The sequence below is a fragment of the Hippopotamus amphibius genome, chromosome 10 (genome assembly GCF_030028045.1).
Source record: "Hippopotamus amphibius kiboko isolate mHipAmp2 chromosome 10, mHipAmp2.hap2, whole genome shotgun sequence".
Classification (NCBI taxonomy): Eukaryota; Metazoa; Chordata; class Mammalia; order Artiodactyla; family Hippopotamidae; genus Hippopotamus; species Hippopotamus amphibius.
Window position 1 is genome coordinate 50,818,411 of NC_080195.1, and position 13,208 is coordinate 50,831,618.

The 13,208-nt window shown below is 36.2% G+C and overlaps 1 protein-coding gene across 7 annotated transcripts in view; it reads left to right on the forward strand.

Moving 5' to 3' along the window:
- GOLGB1 (golgin B1) overlaps nt 1-13,208 on the forward strand; it is a 76,411-nt gene that overhangs the window by 15,455 nt on the left and 47,748 nt on the right. For 2 of the 7 annotated variants that reach the window (XM_057696473.1, XM_057696474.1), the window contains exons 2-8: nt 1,152-1,246; nt 2,473-2,625; nt 2,820-2,972; nt 5,197-5,325; nt 8,756-8,881; nt 11,107-11,229; nt 12,333-12,446. In XM_057696473.1, coding sequence (XP_057552456.1) covers nt 1,154-1,246; nt 2,473-2,625; nt 2,820-2,972; nt 5,197-5,325; nt 8,756-8,881; nt 11,107-11,229; nt 12,333-12,446 — 891 coding nt within the window. In that variant the 5' untranslated portion in view covers nt 1,152-1,153. The remainder of the gene's footprint in view (nt 1-1,151; nt 1,247-2,472; nt 2,626-2,819; nt 2,973-5,196; nt 5,326-8,755; nt 8,882-11,106; nt 11,230-12,332; nt 12,447-13,208) is intronic. The other 5 variants (XM_057696475.1, XM_057696477.1, XM_057696478.1 and 2 more) reach the window with 3 other exon arrangements.

Genomic DNA, 13,208 nt, shown 5'->3' on the forward strand with positions numbered 1-13,208 from the left:
TTGCTTATAATAATGCTATGCACAGTCCAGTTTATTTTGATTTTTCCTATCAAAACATTAATATTTTCACTTTTAAGGAGTTTATAGATTGGTGACACTGACCTGAATGAATGAATGAATGATTAAATAAATAATGAAGGAAAAAGAAGGGCAAAGAGAGAAAGGGTGTGTGTGTGTGTGCGTGTGTGTGTGTGTGTATTCAGGTTGTCTGCTTCTTGAGTTTTGGTGGCTTGTTATCTTTCAAGGAATTGGACTTTTTCATCTGTGTTGATGAATTTATGGGCATAGAGTTATTTGTTGTGTTCCTTTATTACCTTTTAATGTATGCTAGGTCAGTAGTGTTGTCTCTCTCCTCTTTCATATCTGATGTTGATAATTTGTGTCTTCTCTCTTTTTTTGTGTGTCAGCCTGACTGAGCTTTATGTATTTTATTCATCTTTTCAGAGAATCAACTTTTGGTTTTACTGATTTTTCTCTATTTTTTCTATTTTAATTTTATTAATTTCTGCTCTAATGTTAATTTTCCATTTTTCTGCTTAAATTTGTTTTAATTAGCTCTTTTTTCCAGTTTCCTACAGAAGAAACATAGGTTGCTAATTTCAATCCTTTTTCCTTTTTTTCCCCTAATATATGCATTTAATGCTATATGTTTTGAACAAGGATTACATTTAAATTTTAGTGAAACCACATGGTTTATTGAGAAAGCTTCCTGAAAGAACAGGGTTCATGGGGCACATAAAAAGAAAAATTTTGTTCAATCTTGGTGGGTATTTGACAAATTAGAAGTGAATAATAGTCTGGCAGGGGAAGGAATAGTTAGAACTCCATGTTTGCCAATGAAATTATGATGAAAGAAAAGACATTAAAAGTAATCTGAATGATGTATTATTTTCCACTAAACAATTATGTATTTGCATTTCATTTTAAAAACATTAGTGATGGTGATTAAACTCTCTGTGTAGTTGTCACTGAAAAGAACAGTATTTGACTACACTATACATACTCAAATGCCTTTTTAAAGACATCATCATGCTGTAGTCTGTGTCTAACATATATCACAGTTTTCTTATTTAATTTACAGATGATACATTTACCATCATAGGAGAAGCATGTATCCATTTAACTGATTCTTATGTTTTCTTTTCTTGCAGAAATGCTGAGCCGACTGTCAGGATTAGCAAATGTTGTTTTGCATGAGTTATCAGGAGATGACACTGATGAGAATGTGAGGGCTTCCTTAGAACCTGTGAGTAGCTCTGTTCTGGAATAAACTGATGAGACATGTATTCCGTGTTCTTCTGAGGACAAGAATTTAAGCTAGAAGGGTGTGAGCAGCCTTCCCTGTGCTAGGTAGAAGAGAAGATTAAGAAAAATACTGAGACTTTGTAAATGATCCTTTTCCTGTAAGTTTGTAGCCTATGAGACACAGTGATGGGAATCAAGTCCTAGATGAGATTAGAAAGATTGTCATCATTTGTCCCCCTGGGGCTTATTTAGTGCTAGATTGTTTTAACTCCTTGGGTATGTAATTCTTGTTTCACAGGAAAGGTTTGAAACAATAAATGGTGGTACTGGAGCACCTTTGGGTTTCAGACTGTTTGCTATTGTGAATTCATCTACCACTTACAGTTTATATTGTATTTTTTGAAGGTCACGTAGGAATCAAAAGAAGTCCTTTCACTTTCTGAAAAGACAAACAGTATTCCCTGGCGGTTAAGAGAAGTTTATTCAACTACTTCCTTAATTTTAAATTATGAGCTCTTCCACTAAATGTTTTGTGATCTTTGCTTCTCTTTATTTTTCTCTTTGGTAAAATTAGTATGATAAGACTGTAAACGACATAATGTTTGTAAAATGGTTAATATTTACAAAATGCTTAGTATATATTGCAATGGCTGTGATAATAATTATTGGATAATAGTAATATTGGGTAATAATTATTATTGGGTAATTATTATTGGAAAGAGTTTTTATAATTTTTAAAATTTTTTATTTTTATTTCCTCTGCCAGGTAAGTATGAGCGTGTCTCTGTCCACCCCCACACAGCCTTAGACACCTTACAGTAAACACACATGCTCACTTTGCTCCCCCTCCCCACCCATCCCCCTTCTCCTCTGTCCACCATCCTCTACACCCCCTCCTTTTTCACAACTCTCAGCCCCTCCAAACAACTGTTCTAATAAAATCCAACCAACATCTCTGGAGGACTTCCACAACCCAGGGAATTCAGTCCCCAGGAATTATACCACAAGGCTGAAAGATGTACAGAAGCCAAGCCCCATTCTTGACAACTAAGGCCCCTCCTTTCCTCCAACCCGTACCTTGCCCCTGGGCCCTCATCTCCTTGGAAAGATTTCTTAAGTAAGGATATGAGTTGGGCAAAAGATAAGAAAAGTTGGAATGAAGGAACTCCTGTTTGGAAGCTAATACCTTTTCTCTCGTAAATTGGCAACTTTTTGTCTAAATACCAGGAATTACCCCAAGAATCTGACATGGAATTTAATGATAGAACACAAGAGGATGTTCTGGATCGCCTGGCTTATGCAGAGCAGTTGGTGGTGGAATTAAAAGAAATCATTAGACAGAAGGATGCTCAACTACAGCAGAAAGATGAAGTTCTACAGGTACCATTGTCCTTTCTTGACAAACATTTGATAAAAGACAAACATAACAGTCACTTCGATTTTTCTCTTCCTTAGATTATTAGAGAATCTGATTTCCCTGGTACTGTAAGGAGATGCCTACTGAGAATAACCTTTATTATGTGCTGAATAAGTGATGAATGAGCACTGTGTTTACCATCATTGCTCTCTGGCAGGAAGAAAGAAAAGCTGCTGACAACAAAATAAAAAAACTAAAACTTCATGCTAAGGCCAAATTGACTTCTTTGAATAAACACATAGAAGAGATGAAGGCACAAGGAGGGACTGTTCTGTCCATAGAACCTCAGTCAGAGGAGCAACTCTCCAAGGTATGGTGACTGGGTATAATACACATTTTCTGAGTAGAAAAAGCCTCTCATTATAGCAGATCCTCACCAATCACAAGAATTTATGAAGCTAAAGTAATATAGCACTAAATGCCATCCTTTTTTTAAAAATATTTATTTATTTATTTGGCTGCGCTGGCTCTTAATTGTGGTATGCGGGATCTTTAGTTGTGGCATGTGGGATTTAGTTCCCCGATCATGGGATCGAACCCAGGCCGCCTGCATTGGGAGCACGGAATCTTAGCCACTTCACCACCAGGGAAGTCCCCAATGCCATCCTTTCTTATTGAGCTTGCAGTCTAGCTATGGGCCAAACACAGACTAAAAGGCCAACAGAAAATATGGAAATTAAATATCAGTTGTGACTTAGACTTTCAGAGAATTAAAAAGGCTATCAGGAAGAAAAAAAAATTAAAGTGAGGTGTTTAGATAGGAGAGGCACATAGCCTTTGGAGGAGTTTCATCTTTAGTTAGATTAAACTAGGTGATCTCTAAGGTTTTTCCCAGCTCTGAAATTCTTTACTTCAATGACTTGATACAGAATATTCTTTATCTTCATATGGCTTCAAGGCTTCATTGGCTTCAAACTTTAATAGTACATTAAAGTTTCATGCATTGTAGACTTAATCAGCTGGATTACTTTGGGCTCCTGTAAGTGATGCTCTCTAGGTGTATGAATGCCACCAAAGAAGCAGTTCAAAGTTGGGGATGGAGAGAAGAGTGAGGAAAGTGGTGCCTTTTGAGGGATAGAGCATTGTCCTAATGCTTGTTCTTATTACCTTTCCTCTATGGTGAAACCCCAGATACTCACATTCAGCTAGCTAGTTAGAAAACAAGAAACTTCAGTTTTTTGGAGAGTTTGGTATAGGGTACAGAGAGGCTGGCACATCATATGTGTACATTAGAGCTGGCTTAAATGTATCTCTACATAAGAAATCTTTTAGTGTTTTTTAGATTTCATCCTGTTTTATTTTTTGCCCCACTAGTATTCTTATGTACAGTGATTTTAGTTCTTGGGAAATGAGATTTTAATCAATTCTCTAAGCACAACCTTTGGGGTCACTAGTTAGCTCACTAGTACCATGGTTAGTCTTTCCTTCCTGGGTCTAATGCTCAGAAGATGTTACTTTTCCTGAATTGATAGCCTAATTTAACTTCTCAAAGCTTATTTTAGAAGCTTCTCTTATTCTCAAATAATGTCTTCATCTTGATTCTTCTTTTCTTACTTTTATTTTCCTCTCATTATTTTTTCTTCCCCCTGGCTGTGGTAGCACCAACCTGTCTCTCCCTATGTGGCTTTGTTTCTTTTAACTTTTCCCTCTGCTATATTGTTAGATTTTTAAATCATCCACTTTATACTCTGCCTTTTAAAAAAAAAAAACAAACAACTTTGAGACCTGAAACAAATCAGCATCTTGTAGCTTCATTTTCCTTCCTTTGTTAAATAAAAGAGTTGGATTAAATGATTTGTAAGTTCCAGCAATCAGTCACAGCAGCTCTTTAACTGTTGTATACCCATGACAGAGCTTGATAGTCTCTGGAAAGCATAGTTGAAGAAATGATGGCAATCCTCAGATACTTGACTATTAATGCGGAAGGTTCTAGTAAGCAGACTAGGTTCATTTTGGGAAGTAGGGGGTGGAGGTGACTTCAAATGCGAGGCAGAATCTGGTTCAGTCAAAGGAAGAGCTTTTGGAAAAAAACAGACTATTGAAATATTTGAATTCCTCCCCTCCACCCCCTTCTCTTTTATGATGTTTTGCCCCTCACTTAGCAGCTGTGTTTTCCTGAATTCTGTCCTCTGGCTCTTCAAGGCAGTGAGACTGAGTTTTCTGTTAAGTTTTAGTCCTGTATGGCACTGCCTGGTTTTGGCCTCAGACTAAAACCTATAAAAATGGGAAACTTGGTGCCGTTTCTTCCAAGTATCGACTCCCGTCTGGTATCTTCCTTCTTTTGGTTGCTCTCTGGCATTTTCAGATAGCTGTTTTTCTATATTGTCCAGAGTTTATAGTGGTTATCTGAGGGAGGATGGGTCTAACAGGAACTACTTGGCCATACTAAAACTGGAAAACTCTAAGATTCCTTCCTTGTTATTACGTCAGGTGTTACTTTTTGCTCCCATCAGTTGGATAACACTATAATCAAATGGCTGTATAGGGCAAATTGGATTCTTTTAAATAAATGACTTTATCGCCTGCATTTTCAGCATGGCAAGAGTTCTACAGAAGAAGAGATGGAAGTAGAAAAGATAAAACATAAACTCCAGGAGAAGGAGGAATTAATTAGCAGCTTGCAAGCCCAACTTACCCAGGCACAGGCAGAGCAAGCTACACAGGTAAGTCACCTCATAATTATTAAGTTAACAAATCACTAAAGCCCAATGGATTATTATGAGACTAATAGCATTAGTCATATAATTTTTGTCTATGTCTCTATCAATTTCCTTTCTTCTTCCTTTTCCTCTTTCCTCCCTTCTTTCCTTCCCCACTAAGTGTAGTAATTTTACTAGACGGTGCATCGGTGTTTGTCATCCATGGTTGATATTTTTGTAGATACCCAGTATGCTTTTCCAATACATGGTTTCACACATTTTTATTTCAGAAGAGTATTCTTGAATTCTATAGCGTGTAGTATTTGCTCTGTTTTCTTCTTTAGGGACTTCTGTCATCCATATGTTCCATCTTCGATTATCTTCCATATTTGTCACTTTCTCTCAATTCCTGTTTCTCTCTTCATTTTCAAAAGTTTCTTCTTTTTTTTCCTTATTTTATTTAAGGCATTCTATTTTTTTTAAAATTTATTTGATTGATTGATTGATTGCTGTGTTGGGTCTTCGTTGCTGCACATGGGCTTTGTCTAGTTGTGGCGAGCGGGGGCTACTCTTCGTTATGGTGCATGGGCTCCTCATTGCCGTGGCTTCTCTTGTTGAGGAGCACGGGCTTTAGGCGCATGGGCTTCAGTAGTTGCAGCACACGGGATCAATAGTTGTGGCTCACGGGCTCTAAAGCACAGGCTCAGTAGTTGTGGTGCACAGGCTTAGGTACTCCGAGACATGTGGGATCTTCCTGGAGCAGGGATCGAACCCATGTCCCCTGTATTGGCAGGCGGATTCTTAAGCACTGTGCCACCTAGGAAGTCCGAGGCAATCTATTTTGTTTATTTACTTTTGTGTTCCTTCTTTTGTTTTTTTCTGAAATGAATTTTCGGAATTCATTTTGATTCAGAAGAATCGAGTTTTTCCTGAATTCTGTCACCTCATTTCTGAGTTTGTCTAATTCTGATTTTTTAATTTCATTCTTTCACATTTTGTATAATTTTCTTAAATTTTTAAATACCTGTTGAAATAGATTGCAATTTCAATTTTTAAATGATTAATTAATTTCTTTTATTGGTGTATAGTTGCTTTACAGTGTTGCATTAGTTTCTGCTGTTCAAAAAAGTGTATCAGCTATAGTTATACATATATCCCCTCTTTTTTGGATTTCCTTCCCATTTAGGTCACCACAGAGCATTGAGTAGAGTTCCCTGTGCTATACAGGAGGTTCTCATTAATTATCTGTTTTATACATAGTAGTGTGTATATGTCAGTCCCAGTCTCTAAATCCATCCCACCCACCTTCTGCCTTTGATATCCATATTTGGTTTGTTTTTTGAGCATGCCTATGGTATGCTTTTCTCACCTGCTCCTTAGTTTTCTTTGTTAATAATAACTTTGGATGGGATTTGACCTTGATCCTTTTATATTTGTTATTTTTTGTGTGAAATTAATTTTCCTAAACTTTCAGAAGGAAGCTTGAGTCAGGAAATCTTTTTTTATTTAACAGACTTCTCTTTTATTGTTTCTGTGTTATGTTCAAAGATAAAGCAGATGAATTTCTGAGATTTACTGGCTTTTTTCTCACTGCTTTTCACTCTAGTCTGTACCAGCATTGCTCAATAGTAATATAATGTGAGTTGTGTATAATTTTAAAGTTTTTAACAGCTACATTACAAAAGGTAAAGAAGAAACAGGGAAACTTAATTTTAATAATATATTTCATTTAATAATATATTTCCAGTTTATTAAAAATATACTTTTAAGGTTAATATAAAATTATTTTTTTGTTAATTTACATTCTTTTTTCTGCACTGTCTGAAATTTGGTGTGTATTTTACATTGTGTATCAATTTGGATGCTAAATTTTCATTGGAAATCCTTCATCTGTGTTTAGATTTCATAAAATTTCCAGTCGAGGAAATAGATTCATATACTCAAGTTGTTCCATACATATTTAGAAACTTTCCAATAACTGAACTGCGTGCTGAAACATCATTTTCCTTTAATATTTACATCCACATTTAGAAACTGGTTAATTATTTACAATAGTTAACTTGGCTTTGAAAAACATTTCAACTTTAAAGGTACATATGTGAGAAATGAAAGCCCATGTCCCCATAAAGTCTTGTATGTGCATGTTCATAGCAGCTTTACTTGTGAAACCAAAAACTAGAAACAACTCGACATGTCTATCAGCAGGAGAATATTTAAACTCACAGATGGAATACTACTGAGAAATAAAAAGGAATGAACTATGCATCAGTAGTACACCTTTATTTTAAACTTAAAAATGTGTCTATACTTATTTTTGAACTAGAAAAATAATTCAATAAAAATAAAAATAAGTATTTATATTTTAATTTAATTACCAATTATGATTGACATAGATATCAACTGTTATTCATGCTCTCTGCATAAAGTATTCAAATAAACACATCACATAGGTATGTAGGAAAAAAACTATTTAAGTGGAATCAGTCCATTGCCCCTGGCTAGGTAGCTGGTGTGTTTATTATAACACTAGGGGCAACATGCACACTTATTACTTGCACAACAGTTCAACCTTATAATACGTGTTGCAACAGGTAAAGTGAAATATAGTCATACCAGAGCATAATTGTATTTAATGGAAAAGTAATTTATACTTAAGTTAATTAAAATTAAATATTAATAATTAAGTTTCTCATTTTCATTAAGCATATTTCAAGCCCTTCATAGCCACACGTGGCTAATTGATAATGACTTGAAGAGCACATGTATAGCCCTTTGTCTTTTTGTTTCATTATCCCCATCGTGCTTAATTTCTGTTTCACACCTAGAAGTTTTTTCTTGGTGCAGTCCGTGTCTTGGAAGGCAGCCCTGGTGAGTTAGTTTTGAGACTTCACATGGGCCAGATTGTTCTAGCTTTTTTGTCCTTTTTACTGTGGACCCCTTGCAATCAGCCAGTATTGGAGAATGGAAAAGCCCTGCCAATTTAAGTTGCTGTTCTAAGATTGGCCAATTGTGCTTAAAGAATTTATTGGCTATTTGGGGGTTTTCCTGTTCTCAAGGCCATCAGATGTTGCTGTGTTGCTGCCGCCTTCCTGTTGTACAGACTCTAATACCAGAGTCTTTTGGCGGTTTGTCCCTACTTACTTGTATTTTGGGGTTTGTAGTACTACTTTACTGATTTTATTATAAATATTGTTCATGGGTTTTTGGTTTTATTATCTAGTTATACTGTCTGTTTCTATGTGAAGATTCAGAGAAATTGAAAGATTGCTGCTATTGTTTCTGCTTTCCTCTGACAAATAATTTTGATAATTTTTTTTAAAAAACACAATACAATTCCCTTCAGGGTTAAGTAGAAATTACAAGGTCGGTATTTAGGGCAAATGAGAAAGGGAGGTCAAAGAATTAAGAGTGCCAGTTCTTTTGCTTAAATATTTTTTTCTTTCTATGTCTTCAGTCTGCTAAGAGTTCAGCAGAAATGGAAGAATTTTTAATGATGAAGAAACAGCTCCAAGAGAAGGAAGAACTCATTAGCACTTTGCAGACCCAGCTCAGCCAGACACAGGCAGAGCAAGCTGCTCAGGTACGGTGGAGGTTCCTTCAGAATTATTAGAATAAAGAATCATGAAAGCTTAAGATTACTACATGACAAGTCAATTCAGACAGTCTATTTTTAAAACTTTAGTAGATGAAAGTATAGTAGCTAGAATGTTATAGTGGAAATTAGAGGGTGTGGTAGTAGAAGAAATTAGAAGTGTTATTTACCTTGATGAATATTACCGTAGCCTAATTTATGGCTGTTTCTTAGTTCCACAGGCCCAGAAACTTAGTTTTAATAGTACACAGAGATTCAGTCTTTTAGGAAGGAATGGGCTTATGCTAAGTTCAAAAGAGACTGTTAGATAAACCAAAAGAAATACAACTGATTGGGTCCATTCTTTCTCGATAGTAAAATCTTAATAAGTTAAGTTATAATCAGAAGATTACTTAGTGATTATGTAATGAGAAAGTGGTATAGGTTATGGGATTCAGTGTTAAAAGGCACCAGTATGTGACTTTCTTCCTCATAGTTATTTCTGCTACCAGGACCAGACTGTTAGGACTAGCATCCTCAACTCTTTCTCTCTATTTTTGTAAATTTCCAGTTTGACCACCCATTCTTGTATTTGTCTTCTGGGAATGCCTTTGACTCAAGAAACATTTTTTTTTTCCCTCATGTGCCTTTGCACAATAGCTAATCTTATCCATTGGATGTTTGGTGTTTACTTTATTGACAACTTGTAGTGTTAGTGGTGCTCTCAGTCTGTGGATGACCTACTGCTGTGTATACATTTAAAACTGGATATCCTGAAATCCTTAGTGTTACCTATTAGCTTTTATTGTGTCCTTTTTTGTACACTTTATACAATGTAGGATGGAGAAATACAAAATATTTTTACCAAATGGAAAGCCAGGATACACACAACACACACACACACACACACACACACACACACACACACGCTGTGATGGATCTGTTAATACATTTATGTGTATTAACAGATCCATCATAAGACAAATCTTTCAGAATGTGCATATCAAGCAACAGTACAAACTGAAAGTATTTTAAGAGGTGAAAAAGGTTATTGTATGTGTGACAACCAAGGAAGGTTATATGGAAAACTCAGGATTTAGGTAAAACTATGATGGATAGATAATACAGTTTCAACATGGTGGGGAGAGGTATTCCAGTTGTGGGGAATGGTGTGAGCAAAGTCTCAGGAAAAAGAATATGGTACATTTATGGGAAAGGATATGTAGATGTGTTTGGCTAATGAAGGACTTCCATGCCTATACATTGATTTCAAATTCAATGTAAATACAGGATTTCAAATTCATAGTGATTTCAGAATTGAGATAATCAAAAATATAATGAAGATTTTTTTTCTCCTACCTAGAGGGAGAGCCAAGTTTGGTTCAAGGTATCACAAATTGAAAAATCAACAATAGTTGAAGGACCAGTACAAAATGGGCAAGCAAAGAGCTGTTTGGCATGCTTATCCACAGATCTTAAGGAAATGAGTAAGCAGGCATGCGCACGCGCGTGCACACACACACACACACACACCACACACACACACCACACACACACAACCCAAGAACAAAACAAACGCTGACACCGAGCAACTCATGACCATCAATTTATTTCCGTTTCATTCTGTTAAAAGCCATTTACAAATGAGGGTGATCTAGAAGCCTGCAAGTAATGACAGTTGAAAATAGCTGTCTGGGGATGTGGTGTGGATTTGGATGGAAATATACCAAGTTCTTTGGTAGAAGCAATTCTTTGAAAATAAGATCTGAAAGAAATATTTGTATTTCTAATTGTAGAGAACCTTGAGTGAAAGATACATTAGTTTGAAGTTTATATGTATAGTGCATGAGAATTTCATTGAATGCATGAGTGTTATATTCAAAGAACTGTCCAGGGCTTAACAGGAGTCTAACTTGTATGTTTAATATTCTAATCTCCTTAGATCTTTTAAAAAATACACCTCTTGTATATTTAAGCACTTCTGTTAACCATGTAAATACAGTTTTTATTCAAAATTTATATTTAGGCTGACTTCTGAATTTGATGATAGGCTTTCTCTCTCATTTTGAAGTTACTGTCAGGCCTATCTCTTGTCCAAAATTCTCATCCTTGACACTCAAAATTTAATCTGAAAAACCTATTGTCTATCAACTCTCAGTGTCTGTGTTTGGAGAATAGTCTGTGCGATATTCTGGGAGTGTAACTTGTATAGTTTCTCTGGTGTGTGTCTTCAGTTGAGTTCCATGCAGCAGGTGGTCCGAGAGAAGGATGCCCGATTTGAGACACAGGTTCGTCTTCATGAAGATGAGCTTCTTCAGTTAGTAACCCAGGCAGATGTGGAAACAGAGATGCAACAGGTGTGTTGCTAAAACCTAGTAGAATAATTGTCGTTTTGGTTAACATTTAATTAAGTTATCACAGCCACTTTCCCACCCTCACCCACTGCTCTCCACTTGGTCTGGGTTTGCTCATTAATTGCCTTCTTTTTGGTGTTCTTCTTTTCTGTTGCATATTACGTATTCATTTTCCCTTACCTTGCCTCTTATCCTTCTAATCAGGTTGTCACTACTCAAAAGCTGAGTTTAATTGGTAAATGTATGTGGTAGTCAGAAATTGGTTTCTCTTCAGTTTGCTGATTGTAGCTACCTTTGTGCATTAAAAACCTGATCCAAAGCTGCAAAATCAATGAAGTCAGTTTTAAACTGTAGAAAATTCAAAAATAAAAAGGAGTAATTTTGAAGCCATAAAGTCTTTTCATTCTTTTTTTTTTTAATTCATTGAGTAATTTTTGAAAATTGCCTTCATTGTTTTTGTTTATCATCTACTAACCCAAGAGTATTTGTTTCTGTTTAGTGTGTAGTGCATTGTGGTACCCAGGGGCACTCCAGTGGTATTTCATGGCTCATCCATTTAATTGTTTTTGAGTGAAAACTTCTTCCAATTTCTAGGCAGTCCTTCAGAATACACTGCTAAATAAAGTTTCAGAATACAGCACTTTTTAAAGTAGAATGTAAATATATACATGTATCATTGACTTATTCATTCAACAAATGTTTATCAAGTGCCTGTCCCATGCATGAAACTAGAAGAGAAATGGTTCTTGCCTGTAGAGAATGTTCTCTTTGGTGAGTGGGTTATACATATACCTATGTTATTTAGGTATAGGACTTTATAATTTTAAAAGTGGATATGTGTAATAAATATCTAATTTTTAAAAAGGCTCCCTAATTCAGGGCCTTCCTTGTGTCAACTGGTTGTTGGTGGTGCTCTGGAGAAGACATTTTTGGAGATTCTTTGTTGCTGCTGGATGGGGAGCATGGCATGCTGGTGTCTGATTCTTTAATCTGTCATCCTCAACATCTAAAAATCTTAAGTACACAAGTCTACCCAACATTTTGAAAGGTAAGCAAATAATGATGCTTATGTGTTAGTACATTATGTCTAAACATTTTCTTCTCAGAAATTGAGGGTGCTGCAGAGGAAGCTTGAGGAACGTGAAGAAGCCTTGTTGGGCCGTGCTCAGGTCGTGGACCTGCTGCAACAGGAGCTGACTGCTGCCGAACAGAGAAACCAGGTACTGCCTTGTGATCTCTACTGCCTGCCTTGGGAGTATTCACTTCCACTTTAGTATGCCGGGCAGCAGGTATAAAATCCTGTTAGAAGCCTTCAGAGGATTGATGTCATTTATTCATTCTTTCAACAAATTCCCTGTGCTTAAATGGTGGTGATACAAAATATATACAGTTTCTTCCTTCATGAAGCTTACATTTCACATCTTTTATTGTTGCTCTTTTCCTTTGTGATGGTAGGTCTAGGGTCCTAGTTTCTTTAGAAAGTCATATTTTCTTCTAATGAGCTTCTTTTCTGTCAGTTTACCCCTTCTCTGTCTTGAATGGTTCTTGTGGTTTGTATACTGTCCCTTGTTTTGTTTTGTTGTTTAACTTTATGTTGGATTGAAATAATCCCACCATGCAATATTCCCTTAAATTTAAAGGTTATTAAGGATGCTGATATTCTAAAATCTTAAACTCAGGTATCCTCCTCTCTGACTGTAGCCCATCCTGTCATTCCCTTTCTTAGGCTGTCCTGACCTTCATTCTCATTAAGATTCCTGATCCTTTCACTGTGTTCCTCTAGTTCCTCTACTATGTTGGCTCTTTTTTGGCCTCGCTCCTTTCCTTATCTGGTGTAGACCTGTGATTGACCATTTGGAGTACTCTTTTACCAGTCCCTGGATTCCCTGTGTCCCTGCCCCTTCACATCCAGGTAGCCAAATCCTAATGTGGAATCAGTGCTACAGTCCATATTCTCTGCTTGTTCATCTGGGTCCTGCATG